Source organism: Heterocephalus glaber, unplaced genomic scaffold (assembly GCF_053883595.1).
Source record: "Heterocephalus glaber isolate CG9 unplaced genomic scaffold, H.glaber_assembly_v1.0 deba00001479, whole genome shotgun sequence".
Taxonomy (NCBI): Eukaryota; Metazoa; Chordata; class Mammalia; order Rodentia; family Bathyergidae; genus Heterocephalus; species Heterocephalus glaber.
In genome coordinates this window covers 17,654,972-17,669,307 of record NW_028258316.1, presented here as the reverse complement: position 1 = coordinate 17,669,307, position 14,336 = coordinate 17,654,972, and the positions used below count along the sequence as shown (strand labels likewise).

Sequence of the window (14,336 nt, the reverse complement as noted above, 5' to 3'; positions counted from 1 at the left end):
AAGAGTAGAAAGAGGAGGAAAGGAAAAGGAACTTGCATTTGTTATTTATTCATACCTCCACCTCTTTCCAAAAAAAGGATTCCAGGTGGCAAAGAGGCAGCCAGGGATCACAGACTGCATGCCAGACACCAGGAGAGGAGCTTTGCACACACTGTCTCTGTGAGGATCATGGGGCTCAGGGTAAGGAAAAACTGCACAGTGCTAGATAAGGAGTAAAATTTGGTTTATGAAGAGCACGCCCCCCAAATAATTCTCACAACAACCTAGAAAAGCTATGATTTTGACTTCTTCCTTTAACGATGAGCACGTAGAGGCCCAGAGAAGGGACATGTATAAGTCTAAAGTTAGAAATTCATACACAGGGGATGCATCACAGGGCTTTCGGTGCTCACACCTGGTACAGGTCTCCATCACAGGACATGGGCTAGTGACTGTATTTTGCATTAGCTGTAGGACCTTAGAAATGTACTTCTCTTTACAAATGAGAGTATTGTGCTGGATCTCCGAGGCACCATGTTGTGTAGTTCTAATATTCCAGAAGGGTAGGTACTACTTATTTAGATTTTATAACATTATCATATATTTGATATTATATTTGTATAACATACAGCCCATTTTTAAGGTAGGAACACTCAAACTGTGCAGTGCTACCAAGAAGCAGTACAATTCATCAAAATTCAAACTTGGAGTTGAGCAAATATGGATAAGAAAGAACCCAGAGCCAAAGAGAAACCAAACCTCAGTCAACAGATGCTCTGACCATCACCAGAAAGAGAACATTGAATTTATACAAATTCCTGGAAGAACTGTATCACAGGTCCCCTAGCATACTGCTATGCACTGCAGAAGATGGAAAATCCCCAGGCATTGAGAGGAAGGAAAGGGAATGGAAAAAGAAAGAAAGAATGAAGAGAGAAAAAAAGAGGGAGGGCAGGCAGGGAGAAGGGAAGGAGGGAAAAGAGAGAGGAAACCAAGAAGTCCCAGAGGCACAGGAATTTGCTTGCCAAGTTGGTCTGAGGATAACTAGAGACCTCTGTACAATAGGAGACAAGGCCTGGTGTTATCTCAGGAAATCATGAGCAAAGGAGGAGTAGGTGAGGGGCTTGGGGAGAAGCTGAATCAGCTCCTGGCACATAGAAAGGAGCTGCTCAGACCAGTGGGTCTGTGATACTGTCACACCTGAAGTCACACCTACAGCCTCTTGGTAGTAAGAAGAGGAAGAGACAAGGAGTACAAGAGGTTGTCAAAGAGATAAACACTCAGGAGAACCCTAGTTTTATGTAGCATACAAGGCAGAGAACACAGACTGTAGACCTGGGATTGGGACAAGCGTAGCTGCGTAACAGCTATAAGATCTTAGTATGTCCCTTAACGTCTCTCAGCCACAGTGCTCACCAACATAGAATGAGCTATGTTTGTCATTCAGCACTGAGGAAATGATGACACATGTACTGACATGGCACCAAGGATATGGTAAATGTTCACTGTCATTGATTTCTGGAAGGATAAAGTCACCATACACCTCTGAATTTCCAGCTGTTTCTATACCTGGTTGCCCAGCTGTGCTTCCCTAGGATGGGAAGAAGACTCTTTGGCCTATAGGTCAGTAGATCTGGCATCTACTCCACCACTGATTTACTAAAGCGACCTTGACTTTCTCATCTTTATGTAGAAATATTGATTAGACGATTTCCTAAATTCTTTCTACTTCTGACATTTAATAATCCCGAAAACGTGGAATATAATCTCCCCGAACATTCAATGCATTTTGTTTTCCACAGTGCACAGGTTTTAATCCTTTCTCAGGTTCTAAGCTTCCCATGGAAAGGTCCTCTCCAGACGCCTCACTCTTTCTTCTAACCAACTTGGTCTCCTTATCCTACAAACACCTCAGATAATTAGGATAGGAAAAGGTGGAAGAAATGATGCTGGGAGCTCAGAAAAAGAAGGCTTCATGGAAGAGGTAGCAGTGGACTCTTCCTTGAGTCAAAAGTAGGATTTCAACACCTCTCCAGTTTCGGCCAGTATGGATTCTGGTATGGGAACTGGCAAATCCAGGGTACCAGTTTTCCGACATCTACGATGGGCCAGACAAAAGGTGACTCACTGCAGCCTGAGAGGAAGGAGACATGTTCATTTCATGGGCGGCGGGGGGGGGGGGGGCGCAAAGCAAGCAGCACAAGATAGGTGAGAGAACAGGCAAGCCACCATTATTTCTCACCTGAAGACCTTCCTATTTCCATCCTGCTCTCTACATGGAACTCTATAACTCTTTCGAAGTGGAAGTCAGGTCTTGGCACTCTTTTGCTTAAAATCCTGCGTAGTTCTCCACTGCAGTGAGAGCCAAAGCCCAAATCCTGATGGTTGTTTGTGCAGCCCTGTTGCCTCCTCTGTCCACTCTACTCCAGCCCCACCACTGTGCACTGTCTTCTGAACAATCCGGCTGTATTCTCGACTAAGGTCTTGGTGGAGGTGTTCTCTGTCTAGAATATTTCTCTCCTAGATATCGTCTTGGGTAACTCCTTCTCTATCAAGTTCCAATCTCAGATTTTCAATGAGGTTCTTTCACTCTACTCTCTGTAATATTAAAACTGATCTCATCTCAGATCTCTTGATTCTTTTTTGCCCACTTTTTATTTCATTTGACAAAATTTGTCAGTTTTTCACATACTACACAATTTACTTACTTATCATGTTTATTGTTAGTGTCCTGGAATCACAACACATGGACAAGAACCCCTGAGTGCACACAGAGGAACATAAGGGCTCTGAATGCTAGAGTCCTTGTGTTTTGTTCTCTGCTGTATTCCAAGGACCTATAACAGTGTCTGGTACATCACAGGTGGTCAATAGCTCTCAAGGGAATGACTATGATCAAAAAGGTCTTTATATTAACAGTGGCAACATGACCCAGAATATTCAGGGTTGGTGCAAAGAGGTTAAGAAAGACTTCCAAGATAAAGTGACACTTGGGCCAGTTTTAAAAGGTGAGATGGAATTTTGCCAAAAGGTGGTGAAGCAGTTATAGAAGAAGGAAATGTCCTTGGTGTAGGACAGTCTGGTGGAGTGTGATCCCGGTCTATAGTAGGGAGTTTGAACTTCATCCAGGAAACAGTGAGGTCTTTAAAGAACGAGACTTATCATCAGATTTGGGCCTTTAGTGAAATCACTCTTCTGCAAATACAAAAGACGGATTGAAGATGATCAATCTAGAGGTGGGACAGACCACTGAATTGACTCTTGTAGTGGAGAGAATGCTGCTGGGCCTGACAGGGACTGTGGCAATGCAGAGGGAAAAGTGGTTGCTTCTCATGGTTAAAACTCTAATGAAACATATAATCCCCTTGTCAAATGTCAGCTCACAGACTGAACTGCTTGTATGTTCTAGTATGCTGGTAAGGAAGCTACAAATATTTTTCTTAAATTTTATCTTGTGTGGCCATCAACCCTTTTCCATTCAAAAGACAGATCTTCCTGGGGGATGTTCTCCAAAAGAACTAGATAGTAGAACAAAGCCAGTGAAAGCAAGCAGCAAAAGGATATAGCAACACTTGCCAAGCACTGCTGCTTGCTTCCTTCTGGGGTAGAGAGTCTGTCTGCTCTGCTACAAGGAAAGAAAACCAGGTCTCTCTCGCTATGGTTAATCTTCTGTTGCCACTAGCTGGTCAGTGTGAGAACTCTGGAAAGTATCAGCTCTGTAAAAGAAGCATTGTCCTGATGCTGCTCTACCCCAAGGTTAGACCTGATGCTTTCTTTTCTCTCCTAGAAGAAAACACACACCCACAAAGGCAGCAAGAGTGAAAGGCAGTGTGGCTTCCTCTCCCTCAGAAAAAAAAATCCATCCACCCAGGTGCTTCAGAGAGATGGGAACCAACCAGCTGGATTCTTGGGCAGGGAACAAATTCAATTTCCTTAAGGACATTTTTCTTATATGTTTTCCCAGGGGGAGCCAGAAAGATTGGTGCACATTATAATGTTCAGCCAAGTTGCAAACAGTGAGACATGTTAAACCCAGTTCCTCCTGTGAGACGTTCAAGACTGTGACAGAAAAAAATGGGATTTAAAGCCACTGAGTTCAAAGGTGAACTGTGGACACTTGAGTAGGTTCTTCTTTGTATGGGCCTCAGTGTTAGTATATAAAATGAAAACTGTAGCGTCAATGCCCTCTGAGAGGCTGTGATGCTGGGAGCCCATCAAAGTAGGCAGTAATAGTTTTAGATCATGATCATTACCCACAAGGTCTCTATGAATCCCCATCTCCCTCTCCACTCACTCCCCACAAGCACATATGCTCACACTGCCTAGTGGAAGACAAGGCCTAGTGTACAACAAAGCAAAAAAGTAGAAGGCTTTGCCTGCCAGGAGCCTCATCAAACCACCGGTCACACTTGTTGTAAATAAAAATTACAGAATGTCCTTGTGCCTTGAGAGCCCAGCTCAGGAAAACAATCAAGCACTGGGTCACATCAAAGTTTGTATAATTCTGCTGTCTCGCTGGTGACACTGACCCCGTCAAAACAGCAAATCGGGTTGGCTTAGACCAAATCTGAGCCTCTCTAACTACTGAAGTGAATCCTCCCTTCTCCCTGCCCCATTATCTTCTCAGTAACATAGCACTTTCTGAGACCAGATAATGCATTTCTCTCTGCCCTGAGTATTAAATAGGTTCCATCAGCTTTGAGCTGGCGAGAGCTAGGAGTGTGGAATGAAGGAAGTGAATGGAAAAGAGAAGAACACTCAGATCAGAGAACACTGAACACCTCACTCCCTCCTAAGAACCTTATTTACAATATCCCAAAACCCTAGATCATCATAACTAGATGGGATCTTAAAGTTTGAGGGTACCCAAGTACCTCATTTAATGATAAGAGACCTGTTGTCCAAATGAGTAAAGTACATACATTGTTTTAAACATAGCTTGGTTTTGAGAGAGTCTACTTCTTCTCCATGCCAACATCTCTCACACACACAACAGAAAATTTGGAACTGATGGCAATGAATATTCTGTGGTCAGAAATCCCTGCAGAAGATATGGCTTGCTACTATCTGTAACTAATTTTCCTGCCTTCAAATGAAGGGTCTCAATCTTCAGCATAACTCACAAAGCATAAAGGGCATATAGTCCAAATATATCCCAATATATCCCAGGGCTCAGGTCCCTTCCCCAGTCTCTCCCAAAGCTCCTAGATTCTGCTTCAAATCTCTTTCTGACCTGGATCTTGGTATCAGGAGGGGTCAGCACCATGGGTCTCTGGACAGCTCCACAGGCCCTCCTTCCAAAAGGGTCTTTCTGCTTTGTATTAGCGCCCTTGGTGTATTTTAAAATGAGACATCTGTAAACAAATACTCTTCACTGTACGTTGACATTTGCAGGAGGTTTCTCCAACCCTCGTGCATTGCTGTTCATTGGCTAAATTCCCTGCTTTCAGCAACCCTTCTGGCCAGGTGCCTGATTCCTTTCTACTCCTGGAGTTTTTCTCTTTGAGTATCCATTTTTAGCAGTACTTTAAGGAACTTTTGCTGGACTGACCAAGTTGGTATCCATATCTTTCTCTTCCATCCAGGCAGATCAATTTCTCGAAAAGAGCATCCTTTTGGGATAGATCATCAGGACACTGCCAGACCTACTCAGGCAGGTGCATTTAGACATAATATGAATGGTTTTTCCTTCTTCACACTCTCTCCCCCAAATACACAGCACATTCCTCCCCTGTCGAACTCACAAGGCAAATTACTGAGAAATGTCAACAATGAATGCTTACTCAATGTTATCACTCCTTTTTCTCCTTTTGCTGAATTAAGGCAGGTGGTAAACAACATGACCTGCGCACTGTCAAGCACAGGAAAAAGGGTGACATTTCCCTACTTGTGGGCATGAAAGGTAAACCCACAAGCAGACTCCGGGGCTGCCTGGGGGTAGGTGAGTATTGAGTCACATCCAAGTTCACCTCAGAAGCCCTCACTGACAGTTTCTCCTATTCAAAGCCTTCTTTTCATTCTATCCTTCCCAACACCCACATGGTACTGGCAAAGGAAAATAGACAGGGAATAGCAAGAAGAGCTAATCAGAGCTACAGAGTAGGTCAGGGCATTTCAAGTTCACAGAAGCTTCACACCAAAAGATTATTTGGGGGCTCATCTACCCACTCATATTACAGGACAAAGAACTGGAGCTTTGAAGGATAAATGACTTGTTCAAGGTCACAGTGAGCCAGAAGGGCTATTTCTAGATCATAATCAACATTAAGTTCCCAAACTGCATTTTAGCATTCAATTTCTACTCAAATTTATTTTATTAAAATCTTCAATGCCTATCTCAAGTTCTTTCTGGTTCATGAGGTATCCCCAATCTTCTCCAAGTATATAGAGGTGTCTTTCTTTCCTAATGTCACAGAATGCATCATCTCCATCACTTACTGGTACCAACAGATAGAATGTCCTTTGATATCCTCTGAGTCATGAAACTTTAAGCCGACAGGGTCAGTGCAGGTCATTTATCTCATGTCCTACTTTCAAACTGTCATCCTGCGGCTCAGCAAGGTAAGAGAAATTCAGCTGGAGAATGGTTCTTGTCTTGTTGATGATTCTTATACTTCCCTGCTCAGCACCATGGCCTGCATAAATGGCATATTGGGTTCAGAAAGGCAGCCTGGCAATCACCAATAAATTCTGATTTCAGTTCTGGGTCTACCATTTACTCACAGTGTACCTTAGGACTAGGACTAGGTACCTGACCTCTAAGAATGCTTTCTCATCTGCCAAATGGGAGTAACAGTAGTGCCCAGCCCATATATCTAACGTGAATTAATAATACAAGGCAAGAGTAAAACTCTTAGCACCACATTAAAGATTCAATAACTGCTTGCTATTCCTTGATCACCTTCAGGGAAACTCACTTTGTCACTGTCACTGACTTATAATCAGATTCTAAAGAAGAGGCCCAAGCACAGAAACTTGGAGAATCTTTCACATCTGAGAGAAACCTCCATCTACTTAAAAAAAGGTCGGAACTTGATAGGAAGAGGAGACATATGAAAAGAAAGCCACCTGAAGAACAATCCTTTTCCCTCTGGGCATTATACTAATGAAGACAATAACTCAAATAAGAGAGGCAGAACGCAGAGAGGCAGAGCCAAATAGAATGGTGATTTTGGTGAATGGGGATGCTGGGTAGACCATGTGTGCAAAATTGCTTTGGGGTCCCCCAACTGGATTTAGGATAAAATGGGAAGTCTGCCTTTTGCTTGCTTGTCCCCCATTAATGGAGGGATGTTTAACACCAGCATCTCCCGACAAGCCCCAAAGCATGGCAGGAGGTTATTGGCAGACACCATCGCCCCCTAGTGGTGGCACCACACTCCCCACTACTGCCAGGCCTTGGGGCCAAACTGCACACCCAGCTGTGGTATCCCACCGTCTACAGATTCCCTGAACTGACAAACTAGAAAGTCTCGCCTACCTCGCCAATGACAAACATTAAACAAGATGTTTAAAAGGCCTAGAGATGGGCTGAGACTACCTTGGGACCTCAGAAAAGGGGTGACCATAAATAACTAATTCTGCCCTCCCCACCCGCTGCTACCACCACATTCATCGCCAGCCAGCCTGGCCCTCCAAGAGCTTATTGTGCACTCCTTGTTTACATGCAAACAGTCGAAGACCAACACAAATAAAAAGCCCACGTCTCCCTACACAGCTCCTGCTATACCCTGCCATCTGGTGACTACCTCGCTAGCCAAATCCCTGTGGAGAGCACTTGAGCTGCCAGTCCAGGGCGCTGAGGGGAGGAGGAGGTGGGAACCCAATTCCTGTGTGTATCTCAAGGACTCCGTGCTGCCAAGGGGAGAGCACCTGGCCACTCCAGAGGACAGGCAGTCCCAGGCGTCCAGGCACAGGGGCTGTTCCTCAGAGAAAGCAGAAGGCTCCAAGCCCAGGGAACCTGGGGACTCTCAAGGGGTCACGTGGACGCTGGGGAGTTCAAGGCTTCCCGGATCCTCAGGTTCCAAGAGGCACCCATCCCCTTGAAAGTCAAAGTCAAAAATGGCAAGGGCTACTTTGCTCCAGGAATGTTGGGGCCTCAGTCGCTGGCTGGACCGCGTCCTCCACATCTTTAAGGAGTTCTTGGAATGCTCTGGGGTTCTCCCTGCCAAGTCAGGCCAAGTTCAGGGCAGATTCCCTTCTTCCTTGTTTGGAGGACCATTTCCACCCCTACCCCCCCCCCCCCCCCAACCAGCTCTCAGGTCTCAGCAGAGCAGAGGGAACAAGAGGACTGAGGGAAAAGGGTGGGTTTGGAAGTGGCAGCAAAGGGCTGGTCGCCTTCTCTGTCTCCAGCAGGATCCTGCAACTGCCAGCTATCCCCCCCCCGCACCCCCCCCCGCACGTACACACACCGCGGGCCCCCAGCAGTAGGAACTAGCCTGAGGTCCGCTCAGCACCCTAAAGAACTCCACCTCCACCCTCATCTCTCCCTCGGACAATGTAGCCCGACCAGTGCACCTGGAAAGAGCTACTGGCGTGTGGCGTGTGTGCGCACTAGAGGGTGTGTGTGTGTGTGTGTGTGTGTGTTGTATGTACGTCGCACGCTAGACGCGCAGCCACAGGAGTCCCCCTGGGGACCTGCAAGGCGCTCTCCATCTAGCCTCCCAGAACGCTCGGCACTCTCAGGTTACAGCAATCTGGAGAGCCCAGGGACGGAAACCTGGAGGCGCAAGCTCAGAACCGGGATGGCCTGGCCCTGGCTCAAATCCCCGGAGTCAGCGGAAGGAGAAGAAAGGAGGAACGGTCACAAATACATTTCAAAATACAGGGATCCCAGGAGAGCACAGTCTAGTCCACCAATTCCTCTGTTAGGCTTGTAGGGCGAGCGAGGAGTTAACCCGGCTGGGATCCTAAGGGCACGGACCACGAAGGCCCGAGTTCACGCTCGCGAAGACGCCGGAGCCCGACCCGACCCCGCGCAGACCCGCCCCCGGAGAGAAGGGCTCCCGCGTCTCCCCTCGGGGCCCGGCGCCCTGCCCGCGGGCGCAGTCCAACGCTGGCCAGACTGACAGCCAATCCGGCCCCCGCGCCCCCAAGAGGGGAGGGGAGAGAGCGAGCTGCGAGAGCCGGAGAGCTAAGGAGGAACAACATTTTTGTAAACGCTCTCCGAGATAATTAAGCTATCAATTACCCAAGCGGGAAATCAGCCGCGCTTCCCACAGCTCCAAGGAACGGCCGACTCCTCCGGGATTCGCGGCGGGAGCCAGGCGGCAGCAGGCAGCAGGCTGCTGGCGAACTTTCTGATTAACTTTTCCTTGTGAGCCCCCGAGCCCCACCCGTCTCCTCCTTCCTCCTCTTCCTTGTAAGTTATTGTTATTAGCGGGCCAGTGAGTGAGCTGGGAGGACAAAAGTGCTCCCCGCTGGGAGGAGGGCAGCAAGGAGAAGGCAGTGGAGAAGGTGGAGGGAGAACCTGGAAGTGGAGACCGGGCGCTGAGCACCCGGTCCTCAGACGTGACTCCGTCGACTCCAGCCCCATTTCACGGAAAGCCAAGCTGAGGCTCAGAGAGGCGAAGCAAGTTAGCCAAGGTCACCCAGCCCCTGTGGAACTCGAGCTGGGTTATTGTGCATGGAGCTACTCCGCTCTGATTCTGGAGAGCATCTAACTGGAAGAGCAGAGCCCGCAACTCCGAGGCGAGAGCGAGGGGGCGGTAGCTGTGGGCGGCAGTGACCGTGCCCGGATGCGCCCTGGACAGCCCAACGGGTCCCGGGAGGGGGATGCCCTAGCCCTAGTCTGAGCGCCTTCAGTGACTGGAGTCTCCGGCGTCCAGAAGGGCTGGGCAGAGCTCCGTGTGTGGCCGGAGGGGCAGAGAGATGGGTCCCCACCGCGGAGCGACGGCACGGCCCCGGACCTCCCACCCCGCCCTCCCTTCAAACCACCTGTGCGCCCTCCCGGCCGCTCAGCTGCCCTTTGCCATCCCCACTCGGGGCAGCCCAGGGCGGGGGATCCCAGGGCGCCCCCACCTGTCCGGCCTCACTCAGGGGTTCCCGGCTCCTCCGGCTCCCGAGTGCGCTGGCGCCCAGGCTTACCCAGGGTGAAGAAGGGCAGCTCGGTGTTGTCCAGGTCATCCTGCACCGCGATGCGCCCGGGCAGCTCGTTACGCACAAAGAGCAGGAGGCGCGACTCGGCGGCGGTGCCCGAGGAGCCCGCGGAGCCGGGGGACGCGGCGGCGGCCCCGGTCCCAGCCCCGGCCCCGGCCCCGGCGCGGGCGCCGATCCAGCCGATGTCGCTGTCCCGCAGGGCGGGCAGCGTGGACACCGTTACCGTCTTCAGCCGGCACGGGCTGTCCGGCTCCCGCGAGGCAGCGGCGGAGACGCCGGTCAGCAGCGGCGGCGGCAGCAGCAGGAGCAGAAACAGCAGAAGCAACGGCGGCGGCGGCCCCGGGTGGAAGCCGAGCCTCGGCCGCCCCCGGAACCCCGAGCCGGGGCCGGGGCTGCGCCGGGCGCCGGCGGCGGCCATGGCGGGAGGGGCTGCGGAGCTGCGGGCGGCGGCGGCGGCGACAGAGGAGGAGGAAGGGGAGGCAGCGGCGGAGACGGCGGACGCCGAAGCAAGCCAGGACGCCCGAGCGAAGGAGCCGAGAGAGCCGCTAGCCAGCAGCCCCCAGCTCCGGGCTCCGCCTCCCGGTCGGCCCTGGACCGCCCCCCCGCACCGCCTCCCCGGGCCCGCCGCCCGCCCCCCTCCCTGGCTCCCCCAACGGATTCCGAGCGTTACGAAGGCTCCGCCCGGCCTCGTGCAAGTCCCTGTCTCTCCCTCCCCTTTCCCAGGATCCCCCAAGACAGCCCTAAACGCTCTTCAGCCCTGACACCCGTTTCCAAACTCCTAAGACTCAGGAACCCGCTGGAGTCTCCTCTAACCCCTCCTGGCTCAACCCAGCTCCCCCGGCGTCCCTCCACCGTGGGCTCAAGCCAAAGCTTGCACCTAGGGGCGCGCCTCAGCCCAGCCTTGCTTAGGCCCCGCCTTTCAGGGAGTGGGAGCGCTTCCCCCTGGATGGCCAAGAGTTAACTTTGCCTCCTCTCAATCCCAAGAAAGAGTCTTGCCTTCGACCCGCTGCCCTTACCTAGTCCCCGAAATACTGACTTCCTGCGGCTTCAGAGCCCCCTCCCTATCCACCTGCTAGAAGCTCACCATTCCATTCCTTCTCCCTCTGAAGGGGCCCTACCTGACCCCTCCACGAGCTGGTGGCCAGAGAGGCTTGGACCTCCACCCTCTGAAAAAGCCCCTGGCCACCCCAGCTCCAGCCTGCTTCTCGGGGCCCTAGCTGCCGGCCAGCAAGGCAGCTCACTCACTCACTCACTCACTCACTCACTTTTGGATTCCTGCTCCTAGCTTGCAGGCTCTACTTGGCTGCTTCCTCTCTCTATGTGAAATTCCTGAAAAGGGTGTGAGGTAGAGAGACCTACTACTCTGTGGGCCCTTGGCTCCCCCAGCTACTAGGTCCTCTGCCCAGTGTCCAGAGGATGGGGTCGCTGCCCAATTCTTCAACCCAGGTCCTTCCAGACTCCAGGCAAGCTGTACCCCCAGGTCCTCCAAGGGCGCCCCCTTTGGCTTGGGGCTGATTCTGTCTCCACCCACATACAGGGGACCCTCCAGGAAGCCACTGCTCTGCAAGCATCCAGAGCTTGTGCATCCCATTCCCCATTCCCTTTTTTCCCCCTTCATCTTGGCATTTTCTATTCTTTCATCTTTCCATTCATTTCCTTCTTCCTCATCTCGACTTTAATCTTATAAATGTTTCCTCCCTATAATTTGTGAGCCATTTCCCGTCTCTGTCTAGCTTGGCCATCTGCACCCTTTGTGTCATCTCTGTACATTCACTGTTCTCTTCTTAACTCTTCCCTCTTCTGCCTCTTTTCCTTTGTCGATAACCCTTCACATGAATTGCTCTGCCCCTTTCCCATCACGTTGTTTTTACCCTTTTTTATGACTGGATAAAGGCAAAGGAGTGAAAATAACGGAAGGAAATGTTTTTGTGACCTTGGTCTTTTTTTTTATAATTACTAGTAAGACAACTTTTATGATGATGATGATGATGATGATGATGATGATGATTGTACCAGGGATCAAACTCGGAACCTTGCACTTGCTAAATCCCTGGCCCCTGTGACCTTGGTCTTAATAATACTGTGTATTAAGTATTCTCTGAGTGCTAGACATGTCCATGTGTTAAGCTTTTATACATAACCACTATCCAGTGAGATGAGTGTTATGATTCCCATTTTCCATCCAAATAAACTGAGACTAGGAGGTCAGGCAAATGAAGGGATTTTCCAAGGTCATATGATCACTTAGTATTTCGGGGACTAGATAAGGGCTGAGATTTGAACTCCAGTCTTCAAAACCTTGTTGGTTTTCATCAAATCACACTGTCCTTGGTGACCTTGGAAGAGCCCACCTATCGAAAACGCTTTAAAAGGCAAATCTGCATGAGCACAGGTGCTTCAGTTTTCACTCGGGGATTTGTAGATATGCTTCTCCTGTCTCAGTTTACTAATCTGTGAACCCAAGCAGTGGGCGTTGAGTCTGGCCTTTCAAGTCCTCCCATTCTAAACCATCTCCTGACTCTGATGCTGGCGCCAGTGCATTTACTCCTCCAAAATATGTCACCCTGCTTCCCTCAGTCTCTTCTTTGTACCCTTACAATCCACCACTATTCTCTGCAATGGGGCTTTCTGATTTTCTATGCCCCTTTCTTCAAATATGCTGACATAGTCCATTTATAGAAGTGCACGCCAGGAAAAAAGGGCTCCCTTATGTAAGGCAGAGTCTGTTCAAGTCCTTCATGGACCTCTGGTATAAAAGCCTGTCAAAGGAGACCAACACTTTCATTCATTCATTCACCAATAAATATCCCACCAAGCACCGTATAGGGATACAGAGATGGAGAAACAGAGTTACTGCCTGTGGAGAGCTTATAAAAGTGGGGGAGGGATGTGGGGATGAGACAGTACAGAAATATCTCAGGTAACAGACTGGCAGGCAGCCTTGATTGTTCTATAATATAAGGTGCAACTTATGCTTGGAGAAACCAAAGAAAGCATCCCAGAGGTGGTGGCATTGGGCTTGAGCCATAAAGGACTAGCAGCACCATGAGGGGTAGCATTCCAATTTAAAGCTGGCCTTTGGCATGTTTGCAATTCCTTATGATCTGAATAAATCCTTTTCCTACATCAGACAGGGACTTCAGCCACTGAGGCACAGCCCACCTCCTAGGAAAAACCTAAAATTTCTAAATATTTTCTTCACCTCCACAGCAGTTAGGGCCTGGGCACAAGCAGACTGCACCAACTGGATTGATTCACTCAAGAAGTTGAGAAAAGGATGGAATCAGGCAGAATCCATTGGGGCCAACTGACAACAGTTGGGGTGGTTACATCCAGGCTTTATTCTAGTGGAAACACTTCCAACTGCTTGAAGCCTAGGGTCACTGATGCAGAGTGTGAATTGCCCTATGGATGTCTGGTTGGTGTTGTAACAAGTTCTTCACCAGTCCAGTCCTGTGCTGTGATTTCTGCAGGGCTCTCTTGACTTCACCAACTCTATCCCTAGATCCCACACCTTCTGTAATCTAATCTCCATTCACTAAATCCAGTTTCTGCTGACACTATTCAAAATTGGTTTCTGTTGCTTACAACGAAGACACTTGTCTGTGAACATATGGAAACAAATAGAGAGCAGAAGCTTATTATGAGAAATGGAGAAAGTAATGTGAGGGAGAGGTAATGAAGAAAGACTAGGTTGAAAAGGAAGGAAGGGAGGCAAGTTTTATGGAGTGAGCAGTGTCAAATGTGCAAGGAGCACAGGAAATGAATTCATGCTTCTGAACACGGGCTCAGAGACTTTGGAATTTTCTCCAGTGTGTCAGTGAATGATGCTAACAGTTCCCACCTCATGGCGGTTGGTTGTGAGTCTTCAGAAATGACTAAGCAAAGCACTGAATGCATAGTAGGTGCCCAGAAATTCTAACTGTTGCATTCATATATAACCCCAAGTAGAATAAGCTTGTCATTACTCTATGATAGATGTGAAATCTGAAACTCAGGGAAGCAAAGAAATTTGACTTGGGTTGTCCAGTGACTGTGTAAGCAGTGGAATACCGGAATGACTGACTGCCACATTCTTGTTTGGTTTCTGATGACCTGCCTGCTCCATCCGGCTTCACCAACCCTCCTCTTCCACACACTCCCAGATTGCTAAACCTGCCTTTCTCATACCCCAGTCCATGTCCCAGTGACCAAAGGCCAGCACCTTTCTCCCCCTCCACCTCTTCTCTGTCTCCTTTTTTCGTTCAGGTACATTTCAT

At 49.5% G+C, this 14,336-nt stretch overlaps 1 protein-coding gene across 15 annotated transcripts in view; it reads right to left on the bottom strand.

Moving 5' to 3' along the window:
• Window positions 1-10,695, bottom strand: part of Astn2 (astrotactin 2) — a 908,742-nt gene extending 898,047 nt beyond the window's left edge. For 6 of the 15 annotated variants that reach the window (XR_002396623.2, XM_013073675.3, XM_021262171.2 and 3 more), the window contains exon 1: window positions 10,066-10,693. Coding sequence is in view for 10 of the 15 variants with exons in the window: in XM_013073675.3 (XP_012929129.3) it covers window positions 10,066-10,495 (430 nt within the window). In the remaining 5 variants the exon portion in view is untranslated. Of the gene's footprint in view, window positions 1-9,169; window positions 9,754-10,065 lie in introns of those variants that run through there. The other 9 variants (XR_015439761.1, XR_015439763.1, XM_087182849.1 and 6 more) reach the window with 4 other exon arrangements.
• Window positions 10,696-14,336: the final 3,641 nt, after the last annotated feature.